Source organism: Gossypium arboreum, chromosome 12 (assembly GCF_025698485.1).
Source record: "Gossypium arboreum isolate Shixiya-1 chromosome 12, ASM2569848v2, whole genome shotgun sequence".
NCBI lineage: Eukaryota > Viridiplantae > Streptophyta > Magnoliopsida > Malvales > Malvaceae > Gossypium > Gossypium arboreum.
Window position 1 is genome coordinate 118936015 of NC_069081.1, and position 19118 is coordinate 118955132.

The 19118-nt window shown below is 31.9% G+C and overlaps 2 protein-coding genes across 9 annotated transcripts; both read right to left on the reverse strand.

Annotated features, from left to right (window-relative positions):
- Window positions 1-2217: 2217 nt before the first annotated feature.
- LOC108479796 (histone deacetylase 15) lies at window positions 2218-11838 on the reverse strand. 6 transcript variants are annotated; one of them, XM_053023153.1, is made up of 18 exons: window positions 11621-11838; window positions 10525-10712; window positions 10230-10409; window positions 10019-10133; window positions 8788-8864; window positions 8239-8314; window positions 7709-7773; window positions 7484-7539; window positions 6849-6972; window positions 6603-6728; window positions 6430-6480; window positions 5858-5926; window positions 5285-5393; window positions 4076-4155; window positions 3648-3730; window positions 3520-3565; window positions 2783-2954; window positions 2218-2603 (listed from the first exon to the last, which is right to left on the reverse strand). In XM_053023153.1, exons 2-18 carry the CDS (start codon window positions 10567-10569, stop codon window positions 2497-2499), a joined length of 1581 nt encoding a protein of 526 aa, XP_052879113.1. In that variant the 5' UTR covers window positions 10570-10712; window positions 11621-11838; the 3' UTR covers window positions 2218-2496. The 6 variants fall into 6 exon arrangements, with proteins under 6 accessions (XP_052879113.1, XP_017638080.1, XP_017638078.1 ...); XM_017782591.2 differs by having other exon boundaries at window positions 10540-10804; window positions 11621-11837; XM_017782589.2 differs by having other exon boundaries at window positions 10525-10804; window positions 11621-11836.
- An 874-nt stretch (window positions 11839-12712) lies between these two features.
- Window positions 12713-17963, reverse strand: LOC108479173 (uncharacterized). Of its 3 annotated transcripts, none has more exons than XR_001870435.2 (12): window positions 17610-17963; window positions 17424-17521; window positions 17152-17238; window positions 16867-17035; window positions 16200-16712; window positions 15976-16124; window positions 15687-15887; window positions 15520-15610; window positions 15226-15427; window positions 14903-15013; window positions 14331-14444; window positions 12713-13073 (listed from the first exon to the last, which is right to left on the reverse strand). XR_001870435.2 is itself a non-coding variant. In XM_017781619.2 (12 exons), the coding sequence occupies exons 1-12, from the start codon at window positions 17823-17825 to the stop codon at window positions 13058-13060; spliced, it is 1950 nt and encodes a 649-aa protein (XP_017637108.1). In that variant the 5' UTR covers window positions 17826-17963; the 3' UTR covers window positions 12713-13057. The 3 variants fall into 3 exon arrangements, 2 of the variants coding, with proteins under 2 accessions (XP_017637108.1, XP_017637110.1); XM_017781619.2 differs by having other exon boundaries at window positions 14331-14427; XM_017781621.2 differs by lacking the exon at window positions 17152-17238 and having other exon boundaries at window positions 14331-14427.
- Window positions 17964-19118: the final 1155 nt, after the last annotated feature.

The following is a 19118-nucleotide window of genomic DNA, read 5'->3' on the forward strand; positions in this document are numbered from 1 at the left end:
GTGAAGTTTTTGGGTTCCACAAGTAGGATTAAAATGTTGACAAATGTTTTATAATAGTATAATAAAGTATTAAAAAAATACACATTCCAATTTTTAAAAATACTTATAGAACAAAGACAATTACGCTGTCTATATACTAAATACTAGTCCATAAATAAATGGAAAGTTTCAAAAGAAGAGTTTTTATTTTTTTGTTATATAGGTTATTTTATGTAATGATTTAAATAAAGAAAATATTTGATACACAGTCAATTGAATTTTTAAACTTCACAATCAGAGTTAGGGGGTTGACAACTGTCTTATAAATGTATAGTAAAATATTAAAAAAAAAGATATTTAAAAAAGAAGAAGAAGAGACATGTTAATTTTTTAAAGATGTTTGTGGAATAAAAAAAGTATAGCAAGTGTATCAAGGGAAATGATTGTATGAAACAGTGACGACACGTTATTTGTATCTTTTTTCCAATAGTTTACTGTCCCATCAGCATTTTCATCTTGAATTTCAACATTTTTATCCTAAAAGAAAATCAAATCCAAATAAAAATCCTAAAATTCAGGATGAGATTATAATTAAACTATTGGAAAGGGAAAATATATATGTTTCATACAATCCTTTCTCGTGTATCAAATATTCACCCATAAATAAATGGTAAGTTTTAAAAGAAAAGAATTTTTTTGAATTATTTTGAGTAATGGTTTAAATTGATTGATTTAAAATTTATATAAAATATTTAAAAGAACAAAAACAATTTTTATATCTGTTATTTTTAGAAAAATGATTTTAAGATTTTCTTAATTCAACTTGACACTTCATAATAATATAAATTGAATAAATTCAATGGACAAAAACCATTTCATACACGTGATGACCAAAAGAAATAAAAGGAGTAAAAAGATAAAATTTTTAAAGAGTTTATAAGTAAATTTATGAGTAGAAATTATACATTTCTAGAAAAAAATCAATTTAATATGAAAGTAAAAATAAAATATATTAATAGAAAACGTACAAATTAACATTTAGATAAAGTATGACTTCAACTATGGAAGTCTCGGATTTTCAACCTTACAAATAAACTAAGAAATAGTTAGCAAAAAGAAAATGACATAGCAGTTGTTAATGGACATTCAAATATGTGGAATGGACTTCTCGTTTTCAAACAAAGCAAATCTGAGCCAACCTTTAATCCTTCCACCACCACCAAAGGTACATGACAATAATATTAGAGCTTCATTTTGTTTTAAAATAATAGGAATAAAATAACATTTATTCGTAATTTTTTTAATTTGATTTTGAAAATTTTTTGTCCACGTTGATATCGAAACTTGATAATTTTTTTTTTCGATTTGATTTTTGAACTTGAATTTCTTTCAGAGTGATAATATGACATTTTAATATTGTACCATAGTATCATCGAAAATTGAAAAATCTTTATAATCTAATAAATAAAAAATTTATAAATTATATAAATTTTTTTTAATTTTAAGTGATGTGAGAATCTCAAATTACAACATCATCGTACCTTTATAAAATCTAAATTCACAACCAAATTAGAAAAAGATGCTAAATTCCAAAACTAGCATAGACCAAAAAATTTTATGTACCAAGATGAAAAAATTATCAAATTCAAAAACTAAATATTACTTTATCTCAACAAAAAATATACTAATATCATACATAAACCTAATTTGAACCCAACCTATAAACACCTCTAAATAAAATCTTTGCAATAAATACTTATATTATTTCCATTTTTTTCATCTAATTCATCATCCCTCATTACAATAATATTTTCGTTCCTTAAATGCAAAACTAATAGTAAAAATTTAACTAATAATCATCATGCAAAACTAATAGTCAAAATTTCACTAATAATCATCGATTGAGTGATAAAAAAATTATATTCAAATTTTTAATTGAAAAATTGAAATCAATGTCGAATCCAATTATTGAACTGCTTTAAGGTATATTATTTTTAACACTAATCTTATTATAAATTCGTATCATATTTACTCTTTTTGATATAATACTTAAAACTACCCCTAATCCTTCCTCAATTCTTAAGTAAAAAGATAATGCACTTCAACACATTCAAACTTATGTCTTACAAAGGTCAATAAGAAGATAATACACTTCAACACATTCAAACTCACGTCCTCCATCCTCCTACACTGGTAATAATATATTGTAAATACTTTAAAAATCAAGCTTCATGAATATAGTAGGAAAAAAAAAAGGGCAAATGTTCATTTACGACATTTAATTTGGATATAGTATCTCAAAAGCTTTAGCCTTAGGATAACATATGTTGCATATGTTGTTCCATAAAGTCCACTAAAACACTTCCATAAAGTCCGTAAAGTCTTTCAACACTAAACCCTAAATCCGAAAATATTTATCTAGATTTCTTGTCCGTGATATAACTTGTCTATAATGCACAGTTACACGACAAAAAGGGATGGAATGAGGATAAAGTCTCAAAATTTTGAGCACTGCTTTCATTTTAGATGAAAATGTCCTGTAAGGATATGAAACAATAGTTGTTTTCTGCCCCACCTCCACCATAATGGTGGCTCGAACACCCGTCTCCGTTTAACTTGTTTATCTGCAATAAAGAAACAAGTAATTAATGGAAAATAATACGAAACCACCCTCGCACTATGTGATAAGTTCGAATCCGAGAAAATGGGAACAAAGACAAAAGAAACCCTCTTGCATGCATGCCTTTAGTTCTAATTACAAGGACGGCTGGACTATGAGAGAAGTTCAAGAACAGTTCCTTACGTTTCTTCTCCACAGAATACATTGCCCGTTGCAACTGCAGTTTTTCGAAGCTTGAACTTAGATTTGGCCAGTACTTCATCTGAATCTTCAGGACTTCCAACACCGTAAGCAGGCCGGCTTTAGAAGGAACGATGTTCTCTAGTTCACACTCGCAACTTCCACCCAAAAGTACCTTTTTTTTTTCCATTGGAAAGAAAAAAGAGGCCATGTAAGGACGTATTGCATTATACGACTTAAGTTTTAGCTCGCGATGATGGGTAGGGCAGAAATGAACTGTGCACCATAAGCTAAAATTTTGTAAAAGTACCAGGTGTATATCAAATTTTGCCCCATTTATTCAAAAAATAAACAAATTGGTCCATGTATGTTAAATTAAAGAGCAAACTAATTCTTTTTGTTAAAAATTTCATCAAATTCTACTGTTAAAAACTGACATGGCTAACAGAATAATCAGACCTTTGCACATAGTGTGCTATGTTTTCCTCAAGCTAGCATACAAGGACTGACTTTAACAGTAGAAATGGATGAAATTTTTAGCAGATAAACCCATTTGCTCTTTGATCTAATGTACAATAACTAATTTGGCAGTTTATTAATAGAGGGGACAAAATGCAATTCAACTCTTAATACAAAGGTCTCTATAGTACTTTTACCGTTAAAATTTTTAACTAGTTCATCCTCACAAAATTAATTGAGCACCATAAGTTAATGTCTGCTCCTTTTGTGTCTATTTATACCTTAATCACTGCAGTAGCAGAAGATGATATCGAACGGAGGTTGTAGCTGCCAAAATGAAAAAGTCGATGAAAAGCCAAATTAAATGATAATCTGGACTGTACCAAACAGCAGAGAATAAACCACAAACCCGCCCTCAAGTACAACTAGCAACTTTCCACCCGAGAGGGTACTCAACATGTGTGTCATCTGTGTATAACCAGCAGGAGTCACCTGTAATGGGAAAAAAAAGTGACCATCATTATGCATCGCAAGGAGCACAAAAAACAAACCCATTTTACAAAATTAAAATTCTTACCCATTTTACAAAATTAAAAGTCTTACTCCATTTGATAAGTTTATAATAATTAGGAAATAACAAAATCAAGATGCATTTGCACGAGGAGATATGTTCTCTGAATGCAGCCAATCAATCATTTTAATGGAAGTATACCGCCAAAGATTTGAGGTAATAAAAACCTACTTTTCTAAAAAGTTCTCTTGATATATATATAATAAGGTTCTTGATTATATCAGAACAAAATAATATCAGAACAAAATAACGGAAACGAAACTTACATCGCAGCATCCTAAAGGATCACCACGAGCAGCATCAAATCCAGCTGATATTATAGTAAAGTCTGGAGCAAACTTGGAAGCTGCAATTAGGGGTAATCGGATTAAAGCAAAGAAATCAGACATCAACTAATGCAGGTTGTTTGATTTCGAACTGGTGACCAAGAACAAAATATACCGATATAGAAATAGGATACTAATCATAGTTAACAAAAGGGATTAAAGACACAAATTCAGCAACTTTGGCTGATTTTCAAGCAATAAGAAATATGCCTTAGAGGTAGAGTCCTCTATTCTCTCTTAAAAAACAGTACATCGAGAAGCTATTATTTAGCAGCTTGTAGAAATCCTTTACAGTTCACAAAGTTAATAATCCTATTCATCTTAACAAATATAGATTTAAATGATTCTTTCCCAATACAATGCATTGTTCTCAAATTCACAAAGCATATAGTTGATCTAATTCTTAACTAATAAGGCTTGGGAATTCCACACCTGGAAATTTCATCTTGATCTAAACAATGTACTTTGAAATAGATGAATGAAAATGATACATATATATACACACGTATATATTTTTTGAAAATGAAAATTTGAATGGGGTAGGCTTGGTTTGGTCATGCTAGATTCAAGCTGTTTTGGGTTCGGACCATTTCGAATTTAAATTCAAGTCATTTTCGTGTTTTATTTAAGATTTCGAGTGTTCAGTTGGTTTCAAGTTGGGGTTTTTGAGGGTTCTGGCAGTTTTAGAGGTTCAAGGAGTTTAGTATAAGTCACAGGCAACCGCAAACTAGCCTTGAAGCATAAAGGTAAAAGTACCATGCAGATTCATGTACTAGGGGTTAGACTGCATCCCCCCCCCCCCTTCTCTCTATTCAAAAAATGAGCTAATTAGTCCTTGTACATTAGACCGAAGAACCTCAGATTGGCATACAAGGATCAGTTTTTAACCGTAGAAATGGATGGAATTTTTAACAAAATGATTAATTTGCTCTTTAATATAACATACAATAACTAATTTCCCCATTTTTTGAGTAGAGGGGACAAAATACAATCTGACTCCTAGAACAAAGACCTCTATGGTTTTCTTACTGAAGCATAAACTGTTTCACTATTTTGTATGGCAAAGATTGATGAAATGCATCATATCCCATATTCATCTTGCAAACTACAGTTGAAATGCAAAGATATCTCTGAATAAGAAATAACAACCTATTGGAAGCACAACGTGTTGAAATGCAAAAATGTAATCATTATCTCCAACTCCACCACGACTCCATGGAATATTCACGCAATATCCTTCTGCACCCTTGGTACCAACCTACAAAATCAAATTGAAAAAAAGAAACATATGGTGCATCGATTACCAAAGATACAAAAATGAATGGCTAAATGCTCAATTCAAGATCTAACTTTAGATCCAATTCACAATTACAGTAACAAACATCAATCCCTTTGTGTCCTAAGGACCTGATGAAGAAGAAAACTACAGAACCAACATCCAATTTGGACTAACTCCAGTATTCCCAATTATTTATGAGATAACTGGTGGAATTGAAATTACAGAATTATCTTAGTTTAATATTACAAATATTAATGCTAAAAATCACATCAACCAGCCCCTCAGAGTCCCAAGGGGATAATATGCAGTTGATATTACGATATAAACCCATCTTTTTTACCGTCTATATCTCCCTTTCTTCTCTGGTCTATTTCAAGGTGAGATGCTAAATTCCAAATCAATATGTAGCAACGCAAAACTTGGATAAATAAATAGTCAAGTACCTCAAAAGTTGACCCAGTACCAGGGTAGAACTTTCCTCCTTCATGTCTATGTAAGGATATGTACAATACCTACAAAGAGGTACAAGATATTGGTCAGAACATAGGCCTCCAGCACACTCAAGGGCAGAGGGGGCGGCAATGGCTTGCCCCCCAAAAAAAAAAAAAAAAGAAAAATTGCTTATATAGTCCCTTTAGTTTTTAGGAAATCACAAGTTAGAACAATGGTAAAATTGTACTTTGCCCCCAAAAAAAAATTATTCATTTTCGCCCCACCCCAAAAGAAATAATTTCTTGATTCAACCTTGAGCACACCCCCACCCCCACCCCCAAAAAGAAAAAAGAAAAAAAAAGGTGTGAAGATATGCATAATAAACCAAAACCAACGAAAGAAGAAAAGCAAGGATTTGGTTGGTTAGTGCAGCCTCATATGTGTTTTTTCGTTCTTACCATAAACTCAGGTCAAAAGCAACATAGCCAAACCAATTACCCAGCAACAAATTTACCAGAAATGAATAGCATTAAAAAGTTGATCGATGTGTTGCAAGTATAACTTTACGGTTAAGAAAGCTCACCGATTTATTTTGGTCAAATATCTCTTGCGTACCATTTCCATGATGAACATCCTGAAATAGTGAATGGAGAGCCATTAACTCAATATTTTGATGCCCCTACGCCTTCGTTTTGCCTTAACTTCAGAATAATCCAAATTTCCCTTTAAGCACCAAGAGAAGTTAAAGTAACTTACCCAATCAACAATGAGCACCTTCTTCGCCCCTGCAGCCTGTGCTGCTAATGCAGCAACTGCTGCATTGTTGTGGAGGCAGAACCCCATCGCTTGTGTGACACCAGCATGATGGCCAGGTGGTCGAACCTGTATCAGAAGTGAAATGCAGATTATGAGAGATAAGCAGTCATTGCATCTAGAGCATAGTATAGGTTGGTCATAATCTTTAAACATATTAAACAGAATACTAGTAAAACTCATACATACCAGAGCAAATCCATTTCTTACGCGTCCAGAAAATATAGCTGAAGCAAGATCTGCACATAAACCAGCAGCAAGTCTAGCAGCATGTGCTGAATGCTCATTAGCATACGTGTCAGGAGTAAAATAACTGCCAGTAAAAAACAACCCACCAATTCAGATTGTGTTTCATTTTAGCATCACTCGAGAAATTGAAATAAAGCCTAATAGATTTTGACACACAACACATACATTGATACCCTATCACTTCAGTGGCGTATCTTGGCATTAAATTTTGGGGGATTCAAACTAAAATTTTAAAATATTTCGAGGGTTTTAAAGAGAATTTTCAAAAATTTTGGAGTTTTAATAAAATTTTACAACAGCTTTTGAAGAGTCTAATTGAAATTTTTTAAAATTTTTGGGAGGCCTAATTAAAATATTTTGGGTATAATTAAAATTTACAAAAACTTTGGGTCTTAATGACCGCCCGGCTTTTCTATCACTCCCACACTCCTCAGGGAAGTGCTTTCAAGCCACCCGTAAAAGGAAGATAATTGAAGAAAGAGCAAAAAAGTTATTTTTTCTACAAAGATAATACAAGTACTTCACAATTTCTATGCATGGATACATTTGGAGTAGCAAAAGACAAATGATATAACCTAGAAAACATTTGGCGGGTAAGTTCAACAACTTCAATATGCTCCGAGGAATGGACCTAAAGATTCCAAAAATAAAAACAAAAAGGCTTCAAAGATGGTCCTTTCAGTAAATAAATAAACAGACAATCGGAAAAAGCAAATCAAACAAAATAGCTAATTACATCAACAAAAGTAAAATGATAGAATAGATGGAGCCATATCTCCAAGATAAAGAATGGCCCTCACCATTTGAAGCTCCTCCAGAGTGATTTCTCTAGCAGGAATTGGGCAGCACTTTCCAGGGAATATACCTGTATATGTCAAAAATTGCCATTTAATTGTTACAGACAAATCAAAAGCCTGCATATTTATTTAAAAAAGAAGCATGAGACCAAAATACCGGTAAAAGTACCATGAAGGTCCCTGTACTAGGAGCCAGATTGCTTTCTGCTCCCTTTACTCAAAAAATAAGCAAATTAGTCACTGTATATTAGATTAAAGAGCAAACTAGTCCTTTCAATTAAAAGTTTCATCCTTTTCTACTCTTAAAAAATAGCATCGCTAACAGAATAATTAGATAGGCGTGCCATGTCTACCTCATTCTAATATACAAGGACCAGTTTTTAATAGTAGAAATTGATGAAATTTTTAACAGGATTCGTTTTCTCTTTGATCTAACGTACAGGGACTAATTTGCCCATTTTTTAAACAAAGGGGGCAAAATGCAATCTAACTCCTAGAACAAGGCCCTCCATAATACTTTTACCCCTAAATACCAGCAGCAGAAAGGCTAGCAGCAATAGCTCGAAGACGATCTGGTCTTTCTGGATGTGGATGTGATTTTATTTCAACCTATACCACCAAGCAAGCACCAGATACAAAAGTGCAAAAAGAGTTAAGACACAAGTCCCACATAAGTAACAATATAAGAAGCAACCACAGATTCATCATAAAGTTGTTTTTGCAGATAATTAATTATTTTAGTTCGACAATAAAGTGAATCTTTTTCTCATGATTTGAGGTTATAATTTCTATGATAATTGCATGATACTTGATCAAATACAACCACCAAAAGGGACCCCCCCCAAAAAAAAAGTATCAACCCCTCGTCAAAACTTTGAAGAGCAATATAGAAGCAGCGCAACAAAAAAACTTTGCAAGCAAAGAAACAGACAGATTACGTTAACTTATAAAACTTCTACCACAATTCATACTCATATATTCAAATCCAATACATCAATCTTATCATGAAATGGTGTCAAACCACCATAAAATGTCATTCAAGTGGAAGATTCCAGGGAAGCATGTAGAATACAGTGGCATACCTCTGAGTGAAGCAACATTCTTTCATCAAAACCAACTGCCGTAGAACAGTTTGAAGCTGAAGCCTCAGACCAAATTTCTGCATCAAGAAGTGTAAACAGATTAGGATCACAAAAATCCCATGCCTATAATAGCTCTCCTGATCCTATCACGGGAAGTATTTTAAAGTTTCAGATTGTAGAAGAATGGTATAATTCAATAGAGAGAGAAATTCCCAAGACTAGGATCTCTCAGTTGATATGGTGTATCTACAAGCAAAATATTTTACCAGACCAATGTTTTCTTGCTAGGGTTGTTTACTAATGAGGCAAATGTAATTCAGGATTCAGGCCAAAAAAAGAATATAGAAGTAAAAGTCAACATAAAAAACTAAATTAGAGTAAATTAGAACGTTTCTACTGGTTAAAAGTGTGATAACAAGAGGCAAGTTAGCAATAATACATAGTAATGGCAGAAGCACCTTCAAATTAAAAGAAAATACTTAAATACATTAATAAATAAGCAAATAACAAATTAAAAAAGAATTCTATCAACCCCATTCAAAAGAATGATTCAGATGCCAACATATAATTAAGGTTGAAATGAAACCCTAAATTGTTACATCGTCTAAATACGGCCAAATAGAAAGTAAAATTTAAGGAAACATTCCAATTCTCCAGAACTTAATTGATATCTTAAATCCACTTCTTTTTTTTTAAAAAAAAAAAAAGCCAAAAAAAGAAAGTTGCTCCCCACTTAATGACAATCCCATCCTGTTTTTAAACTTGATAACCATAATTTTGACCATACATAAAGTGCATAATAAGAACTTGAACAGCATAAAACAGCAAGATAATTAAATATAGGGCACTTTAAAAAAATAATAAATAAGTTCACCGTGTAACAAAAATACTTAAATATGTTTATGGCATAAGATATTGTATGTTATTATAGCACAACCTCCACAACCTTTTCAATGCTGTCGCATATGATTATAACCGATTGGCCATTAATGCATTCCAATGTACCAGAAAGACCATCGTGAAAACACAAAGCCAAAAACCACCAAAATGACAATAGATTCAAGAACTATACTAAAGGTACTGACTTGGTTGTATATCAAGTGCGGAAGACAAATTTTGTTAGTAGATTTAAAAAACAAAATAAGACTGGAAAAGAAAAGAAACCATCAAAATGTAGGGCAGTCCTATAGCCTCTTGGACAGAAGAAAAAGAAGGGCAACAATGTGGTTACCTTTCTCACTTCCTGTGGCTTCTGATTCAACCTGAATAAGTTCTACCTCAGGTGAGAAAGGAGACGCATAAAATCCATGCCTTAGGATGCCAGATTCTTTATGTTCCCCACAAATCTTGCATAGATTCCAGAAATCACATAGAAGATTTAGAACAAAGCATACCAAAAGAAGGGCATGGAATAGTATCAAGAATAAGAAATAAAAGTGTACATCACAGAGGAAAACATCATCAAGGTTGACCATCGTGCAGTTGGTACAAAACCACTTCAAAATCTCTATGTGCTTTTGTACAGGCTCCCAATCACTGTCATCCTCATCATCATCATCAAATGCATCTTGATTGTTGTACATATCCTGAAAAGTCAATTCTTTTGGCAGCCTCACCTTTTTCTGCATACAAACCCCAAAACAAATTTAACACATTAGAAGCAGCATAAATAAGAACCAACATCCATAGCAACTCTATTCATTGAAATTAAAGAATTCCTAAAAGTGTGCTGCTTACAGATGCATCGTCAACCTGTGTGTCTTCGTTTATATTGGCAGCCATATCTCGATCAGATGTTCCTATGTCCCCTTTGGCATCGGAGCTATCATGACGAGAAGCTGATGCATGCTCATCAGATCCTAAATGTTTCCTTTTAAAGCTTTCATTGCTCTTAGTCCCCCCATTTGTCACACAACTCACTTGAACTGTTTCAGAAACCATATTGTTTTCAGAGTTCAATGGAGATTTCTGCCAGAATCATACCTTTATTTAAACCCGAATCATCTGCCAATGAAATCTATTTAAAAAGAAAAAATAAAACCCAACAAATTCAGTTAGTACCAAGTATAAGGGACGGCTGAGGAGAGCAAAAATTTGAAATTTGAAAGGGGGAAAATAACAAGATAAAAACTTTTCATATTTGGCAAAATAAACAGTAGAAAGAAGGAAATAAAAACACAATTTTCAAAGATATCAAGCAAAGAAAAGGCAAACAATAAGTCAGGATTTTACATTTTTTTTTCAAATAATTAAAAAACTGTGCATAAGAAGCTAATACTACACATCACAATCTACCTACAGATATCAATTAAAATAGGTGCAAAAATGATAAAATCTGAGCAAACCATTTTTAGTCATAAGCTATATACAGTTATACACACACTAAACGTCAAACAAAATATAGAAATGAAGCATAAAAGAAGAAAGATATTTAAGTCAAATTTAACTTTTTTTCACTCTGCAAGTTGAGCATAGAAACAGAGTTTTTTTTTTTTTGAAGTCAGCTATAAATAAATTTTCAAAAAAAGAAAAAAACGAAAACCCACCAAAATATTCAAAAAAAAAGTAAAAACCCATATAGTAATTCATAAGAATAAAATTAAAAAATAAATAAAACGTCAAATTGGATTTCTAAAGCAATATTGCAGCTAGAAGGGTAGCACCAAGCGAGATTAAATTTAAAAAAAAAAAAAACTGACCTGTATAAATCTATATGTATACAGCTCGTTTTCTAAAAACAATTTTTTTTTCAAAAAAAAAGGTCTTGAAGAAAAATAAAGAGCTGATAAAAATAATTGCAGATAAAATAAATACATAATTTCAAATTTTTAACCTGGCTAGGGCAACCCGTGGAGGGTCTCGGAATGTAAATTCGGTATTTTTGAGGGAGGAGAGAAGGTAGCGACTAAAATATAGCTGTTTTCTTTTTCTTTCTTTTTGTTTTTTAAAAATTTGGGGATTTTCGATGAGCAACTCTTTCCACTAAAGTCCTCAATAAGTCGTTAGATTTGAGCCTATTACCCGCTCCTATTCTATGGGTTTTTTATTTGTCGCCGCGGTTATTTGAATGATTTTTCAGTTTGGTCCTTCATCTGTGGGCGAAAATTATTTTTTAGAAAAATTTCTTTACGGTACCAAAAAAGGAAGAAAATATTATTTTTTTCAAAAAAGCTACCAGAGCCAACTAGATTTGTCCAATAAATTTAAAATTTATCCTAATTTAAATCAGATTTAGATAAAATTTATCTTTGAACAGGTTCAACTTGACTCATATTTAAATAAATTTAAAAATAATTTTTATTTAAATTTAATTATGAAATTATATGTTTTTATTATTCTATTTTTAAACAAAATATAAATTTTTTTACAAAACTTCGACTCAATTTATAGACACCTCTAAAATCAACTTACACAAAATTTGCTTACGAGGGTTAGCCATAAAGCATGTTTCAATACTTAAATTTATAAAGTAATTTAAGTATTGTGTTGTTAGAAATTTTGGTGTATTTCGATCACTTTAATATATTTCAATATTGGTTTATATTAATATATATTAGTTGATATAAATTTTAATATTTTAAATTTGTCTTAACCATTTTTATATTTGTATATTTACATTGAAAAGACAAGATAAATTAATTAATACCTTTAAAGCTTATGTTTATACTTATGTAATTTCAATATATTTGCATGTATATTGCTGTATATTTGATTAAAAATATAAAACAGATTATGTATGCAAAAAATATTTTTAAAATTGATTCTAATCTTACTACTATGATAACTAATCTCTCCACCCCACCGATCAAAATAGACCTTTTATCTCGTTATTAATAAAAAATTATTAATATCTTTTGTTATTTAATACCCAATTTTGTAACTCGTATTCTTCAAAGCTAAACTTTTGGCCTTTTGATGATTCCCATTTTATTTAAACACTAGCGAAACAAATTTCATTCAACAAATACATAGACGTATATGACAATTCTCTGTAAGGCCGTTCCATTCCCTCTGTTGAGAAAGTTTATGAGATAAAACCACAACATATCATATTTAGTTTCTTGAGTGACATACACAGAACAAATATAGGATACAAACATGGCTCATTAAGGGGGCAACATTTAAGGAGAAAACTGACCTCAACATTGGTAATTTGGTACACAAAGTGACTTGCTCTCCTTAAGAGTTTTGAGGCTATATAGATAGATTAAAACACTATGCAGTAACTACAGTATTTTTCTTGAAACTATAAGCGGGCATATTGCTTTGCTTATTTCCTTTGCATCCTGCAAAAACAAAATGACCAAAGTTGAAATTATGAAAGTTCTTTTGATTGCTTGAATTTACGATTAAGAAGAACCAGCACTCCATTGATGAAATCAATGCGCAGTAATAAGTAAAGAGATCCCGTTTTCTTAACCAATCAAGAATAGCAACTAGGAAAAATGTTGCTAATAAATATTTACAAGGAGTTAATATAACTTTTAGTCCCCGAACATAACAATTAGATCCCACTTTGGTACATGAATTTAACAACTAGGTACATTTTGGTCCTTGAACACCAAAATGGACCTAGTTGCCAAGTTCAAGTATCAAAATGGACCAAAAAAAAAGTATAAGTACCAAAGTGGACCTGATTGTCAAGTTCAACGACTAAAAAGTTATATTAACCCTATACAAAGTTCTCTTCTTTATAGTTGCTAGTTGAGGACATATCACTTCAACCTCCCTCTCTAACAACTTAAGTATCAAGCAATGTCTATCATTAGCCAGGAAAAAAATCTAACAATGAAACTTGATCTTGGCCAGGTGGTTCAAGGTGAATTACCTGAGAGGTCCCTTTATAATAGGGACCTGATTAAATTAGTTCCTCTAATATTAAATGAATCAATTTAATCTATATACTACTAAAAAAAGTCAAATAAGGCCTAATTAGAATTAAGCTAACATTTACTATTTAACAAAGTTTATATTTTTAAAGTTTTCATGATTCCGTAAATGAAATCTTTTTATTAGAATTAAACTAAAATTGAAAAATAATAATTTAAGGGATTTTAAACAGTGAATGTTAACTCTATTACAATTTCGACTTTATTTGATTCTTTTTAATAGTATGATGACTAAATTGATCCATTTAACAATAAAGGGACAAATTTGATGCAATCCCTCTAATACAGGGAACCTTTAGATACTTTAACCGGTGGTTCAACCATACACCATAACAAACCCTCAGCTAGTGGAGTTCCTGAAGAGCAGGGTTCCATACACCATAACAAACCCTAACAATGGCATAAGATGCAATTCTGCACATGAAATATGCACAGCAGTATTATCCTAAGTACATGTCTGAGCCTCCCTAAAACTTCATCAGCTATAGGCAAATAGATAGCATTAGGATAAATCGAAATTGGTCTAATTTCGGATTTAGTTATAAAGGTTTCAGCATATCTATATTTACAGCCTTCAAGCATTCATATTTCTTTGATCAAAGTCTAAAGGACAAATTTTCCAAAAGAGGCGGGCAGATAGTCAGCTTTCGATACCTGAAAGATGAAATATATTTCTCAACGATTGGTTTTTGTTCGGTGCTGTAGGTGTACCATTTTTCTTTAGCTGCAACTAGATCACTGCCCTCAATATCTGCACATTAGTGGAAACTAATGAAATGGCAATTTGGTTGATAAGTGGTAAAAGTACCATGAAGACCCCTATATTAAAGTCGGATTGCATTTTGCTCCCTCTATTTAAAAAAAGGGTAAATTAGTCCTTGTACATTAAATCAAAAGAGCAAACGAGCCTTCTGTTAAAAATTCCATCCAATTTTACTGTTAAAAACTGATCCCTACATCAACATGAGATACATCTGACACCACATTTCACTTTCTAATTATTCCATCAACCGTGCCAATTTTTGACAATACAAATAGATGAAACTTTAACAAAAAAAAAAAAAACTATTTTGCTTTCTGATTTAATGTAAAAGGACTAATTTGCTCATTTTTTGAGTAAAAGAGGCAAAATGCAATCTAACTCCTAATACAAAAACCTCTGTGATACTTTTACCATTAATAAGTTGATAAAATGCAAATTTTGGAAATTGAGTATATGAACAAACCTTGAAGTAAAACATCTGTTTCACTAGAGTAGCTTCTCAATTTCCAGAATCTGTGACCATGGCCATCCCAAAATATTGGCTCTGATCTAACAGGATTTAACGGCTCGTCCTCTTCAAGCATCAATTGCAAAGCAAAATGTTAGTTGAACATAAGAACAAAGTTCCATTTGTGCAACCATACAAAAAGTACTAAGGCAATGCTCAAATGGTATAAATTAAGTATAGGTAAAGATCAGTATTTTATGATCAATTTCAAGGTGCTGAGATATGATTTGCTCCATTGACCAAATGATGGTGAAATTGCAACAAGTCATTGGACATACCCTCGTCGACCACTGTCTCAGACACTTCCAGTGTACTTGCTAGAGTACGGGCCACTTCAAGAGTTTGAGCCACTTCTGACTTTATTCTCGAAAGAAGCTCTTCATTTTCTGAAATGGAAAGAGGTGCACCATTTCTCATAAGAATAGCTTTGGCTATCTCATCCTGCAACTTCTTCTTCATCTCTTTTTCAAGGTTTCTCTCCTACACAGAATTAGGACAAGACAAGCTGTATCATAACATTAACATTAACACTACCACTAACTCGATCTCAGTTGCCATATTCATGTCATTACCTTCTCCCTCTGTGAAAGAAGTTTCTCTTTTGCTTTCTTTTGTCTTTCAACAAATTTCAAATTTTGTTTATCGATCCAGCTTCTAAAATCTCTGAAAGAAGTGCGACTTTTTTTATTCATACACTTCCATATGAATCTAAAGTAAAAAATACAAACACAAGCCTTACGTGGTGCTGAGAGCTTCATCACATAGAAAATTTAAGACTTTGAGCTTTTTAGAGGAATTTAATCGCTCATATTTATCACCACCACCTACATCTAAACAATCCAACAATGGCTGCTTTAATGGATATTGAGAATCATTTATGTATTCTACAAGAACTTTCACCCATGATTTTTCACTTAAGTTCTTATTTAAGCAAGGATACCTGCATAAAGATTTAGTTCGAATGATTGATATACGATTTAAAAAAAAATAACTGAACGTTTATAACAATCTAGTTAAAACAAGCATACTCTTTTCCTAAATCCTTTTGCATCATGGATAGCAGTAGAATGTGGAACTGCACAATTGAAGGATGACGTAATTTGTGCTTGCGTTTACTTTTTCCAGTAAATAACTCTTTAAGTAACAGCTGAGACTGTCCTTTCTTCATATTGAGAACCTATATCAACCAATAAACAAATTAGAAACCTTACTCTATTAGGATTTATGCCGAATAAACAGATGACAAGTTTACCTCTCCAAAAACTTCACAAAATTCTAGAAATTGTAAGGCATGGCCAACATCCTCGACAGGCAAGTCAATGCCATCGATATGGTTTAATGATGTGCCTTGACGCAATACAATTTCAGCATCAGAAGTTTCGTTTTTGGCTTTTATATTTTTCTTCTTAAGATTTGGAGACCTACAAATCGGCTTGTTCTTCACTACAGGGTCTGCATTGTTTAGCACTTCATCTTCTCCATGATCACACTTCATAGGCGCCTTCATGTCAATTAGTTGGATAGCAGTAATCATGTCATTAATCACTTTGCCTTCGTTCAACACCTTCATGGAGATCTTAGGCTTTTTAGGACTAATCTTTTGGAGATCATTGCCTTCGGAGACAATTTCCTTACCGTTCTTGCTGCGTTTCATCAACTTGGTATTACTAGTTACATCCCTTTTGTCATTGGCTCGTATCAAACCATTAGGCTCTTTACAACTGCTTTCCTTTCTGCTATTACCAGTTCCCTTAACTTCAGAATCCTGTTAGAAAATTTTAATGAACACTCGTCAATAAGTAGAACCGTCTTATTTTTGGAAACTCAACAAGGATCAAGCATTCATCATATCCTTGATCATTCTATCATAAAAACATATATACTCTAAACACAAACAAGGATTTTAATGGCAAACAAACCTCATCTTCTGCAGCTTTTCGCTTTTTGGAAGACACAGCTACATCAACAGGCTCTTGAGAACCCGATTTTTCGGAATCCTTAAGATGCAACATATCTGAAACTGAGGCGAACCCATTTGCCTTTGCTGCATGTACAAGTACACCAGTAGGCTGGTGACCTCGTTTCTTCCTACAAGATTCAAAATTCCCCCATTTTAGATTACCCACAAAGAAAAAAAAAATAAACAATAAGCAAGTATTTGCAATTGATTATATATCAATGTTCTAAAAACCATATGAACTGACATGCAGAAACTACAGTTGCAAATTCCTCTACATCTTGGACAAGTCCAATCATTCAACAAAGCCACCTCCTCAGCCTTTTCCCCATATCTGATAAAAAAAACAAAAAAAAAAGCTAATCGTACTTCAAAGACAAGATAGAAACACCCTGATTATTAGATCTATAACATGATATGATCTAAAGATTTTAAAAAAAAGCACGTTGACAATGGGATTTTTGTCTGCTAGAGAGTAAGATCCAGTAAAGTAGCTAAAAATGTAAGGGAAAAAAAAACCTGTTCAAGAGACATTTGTGACAAAAATGGATGGTACATTGCTTCCCATTAATCTTTGTCTTGCAAGAAGCTGCAAAATCCACTGTTTTTTGCCTACACTGCAATCAATTTTTACTCCAAATATTCAACAAAACGTAATTTTCCCAAGCAAAAGCAACAAAAACTTTATTAAAAAAAAACAGCTACCTGGTGACAAGTCTTGCCGTTCTGAGAATCATAGATTCGACCATGGATGAGTCGAACTCCAGGCGAACTGTTACGACGACGTTTTGGACTGAGTTGTGGTGGTGGTGGGTCAGTTGAGTAAGCTGAGTCAGTAGGCCGAGTTGTCTCGATGTTGGCGTTGTTGCTCTTCTTGTTCTTATTCTTCTTCTTTGATGGTGGAGAAGGAGAAACAGCCATTGCTTAAAGCTTTTTTCTTTTTTTCAATGCGAAATTGAAGATCACGAAGTCTTTTTTTATGTGTTAAAATTATGTACTTAAAAAATAATTCGATTACTGTTTGCATCTTCGTTTCATTATGCTTTTAAATTTATTTATTTATTATTGTTTGGATTGGGCGTTTTCTTTAGTAATTATTATTTTTTGTTTTTAGTGTTTAGAGAAATAATAAATAAATATTTGTTTGTTTGTAATTAATATTTATTTTCTTTTGGGATCCGGCGGGAAGAGAAAATTAATGGAGGGAATACCTGAGTGGGCTTGTTTTGGGAAAGGGCCCATCTATATTTTACTTTTTTTTGTAAATTGACCCTTAAACTATATTTCAATTTCTAGATTAGTCCTTAAAGTTTTTTTTGTCAGAATTTGTCATTAAATTATCAATTATCCAAAATAGATATCAGCCAATATGAATTAGACACGTGGTATATTTTTAGGTGAAATGAGATAAATTTGATAGTTTAAAAATCACTTTTGATTAAAAAAATTTAAGGATCAATTTGAAAATTAAGGTATACTCTAGGGTCTATTCATTAATAAATCCTTTTTGTTTGAAGGCTTGGTTGTCTCGAGGGACAAACATAATCACCTAAAAGATTTAAAAATAAAATAGGGATTTAGGGGATAGTGGGTTTCAATAGTTTCGATCACTGATAGATGAATCGTTTGATTCTCATTGGTTTATGTTAAGAAAACATTAACAAAGTTTAATAATTTACTCAGTTCATTAATGTGAATTAGTTTATTGATTATTTTATATCTAAAAACAGAATGTATGTTTGTTTATTTATTTATTTGTTATTTGGGAACATTAACATGAATATTATTATAATTTATATTTTTCGTTTAAATTAAATGAATAAATACAAACACGTTATGTTAAATAAACGAATATAAACATAATATTAAAATATGTAACAAATAGTAACAAAACATAACAATCTAAAAATAGATTATCGACTACAAAATGGGAAACATGAATATCAGGTAAAAAATATGAAATTACTTTATGGGGTTGCATGGGAAAATGTTTAAGATGAAATATTGTGAATCATTTCAGAAGCTAGAAAATTATGTTGATTACTTAGTACGTGTTAAATTGATTACCGAATACGTTACTTTTCTTTTAAATTCACTCTTTCATTTTTTAGTGATGAAACTGATTGAATTGATTAAAAGATAAACTCATGTTATTCAATGTAAACTCATGTGACATGCTTAAGAGTAGAATGATGTTTCTTTTTCTCCCTTTTT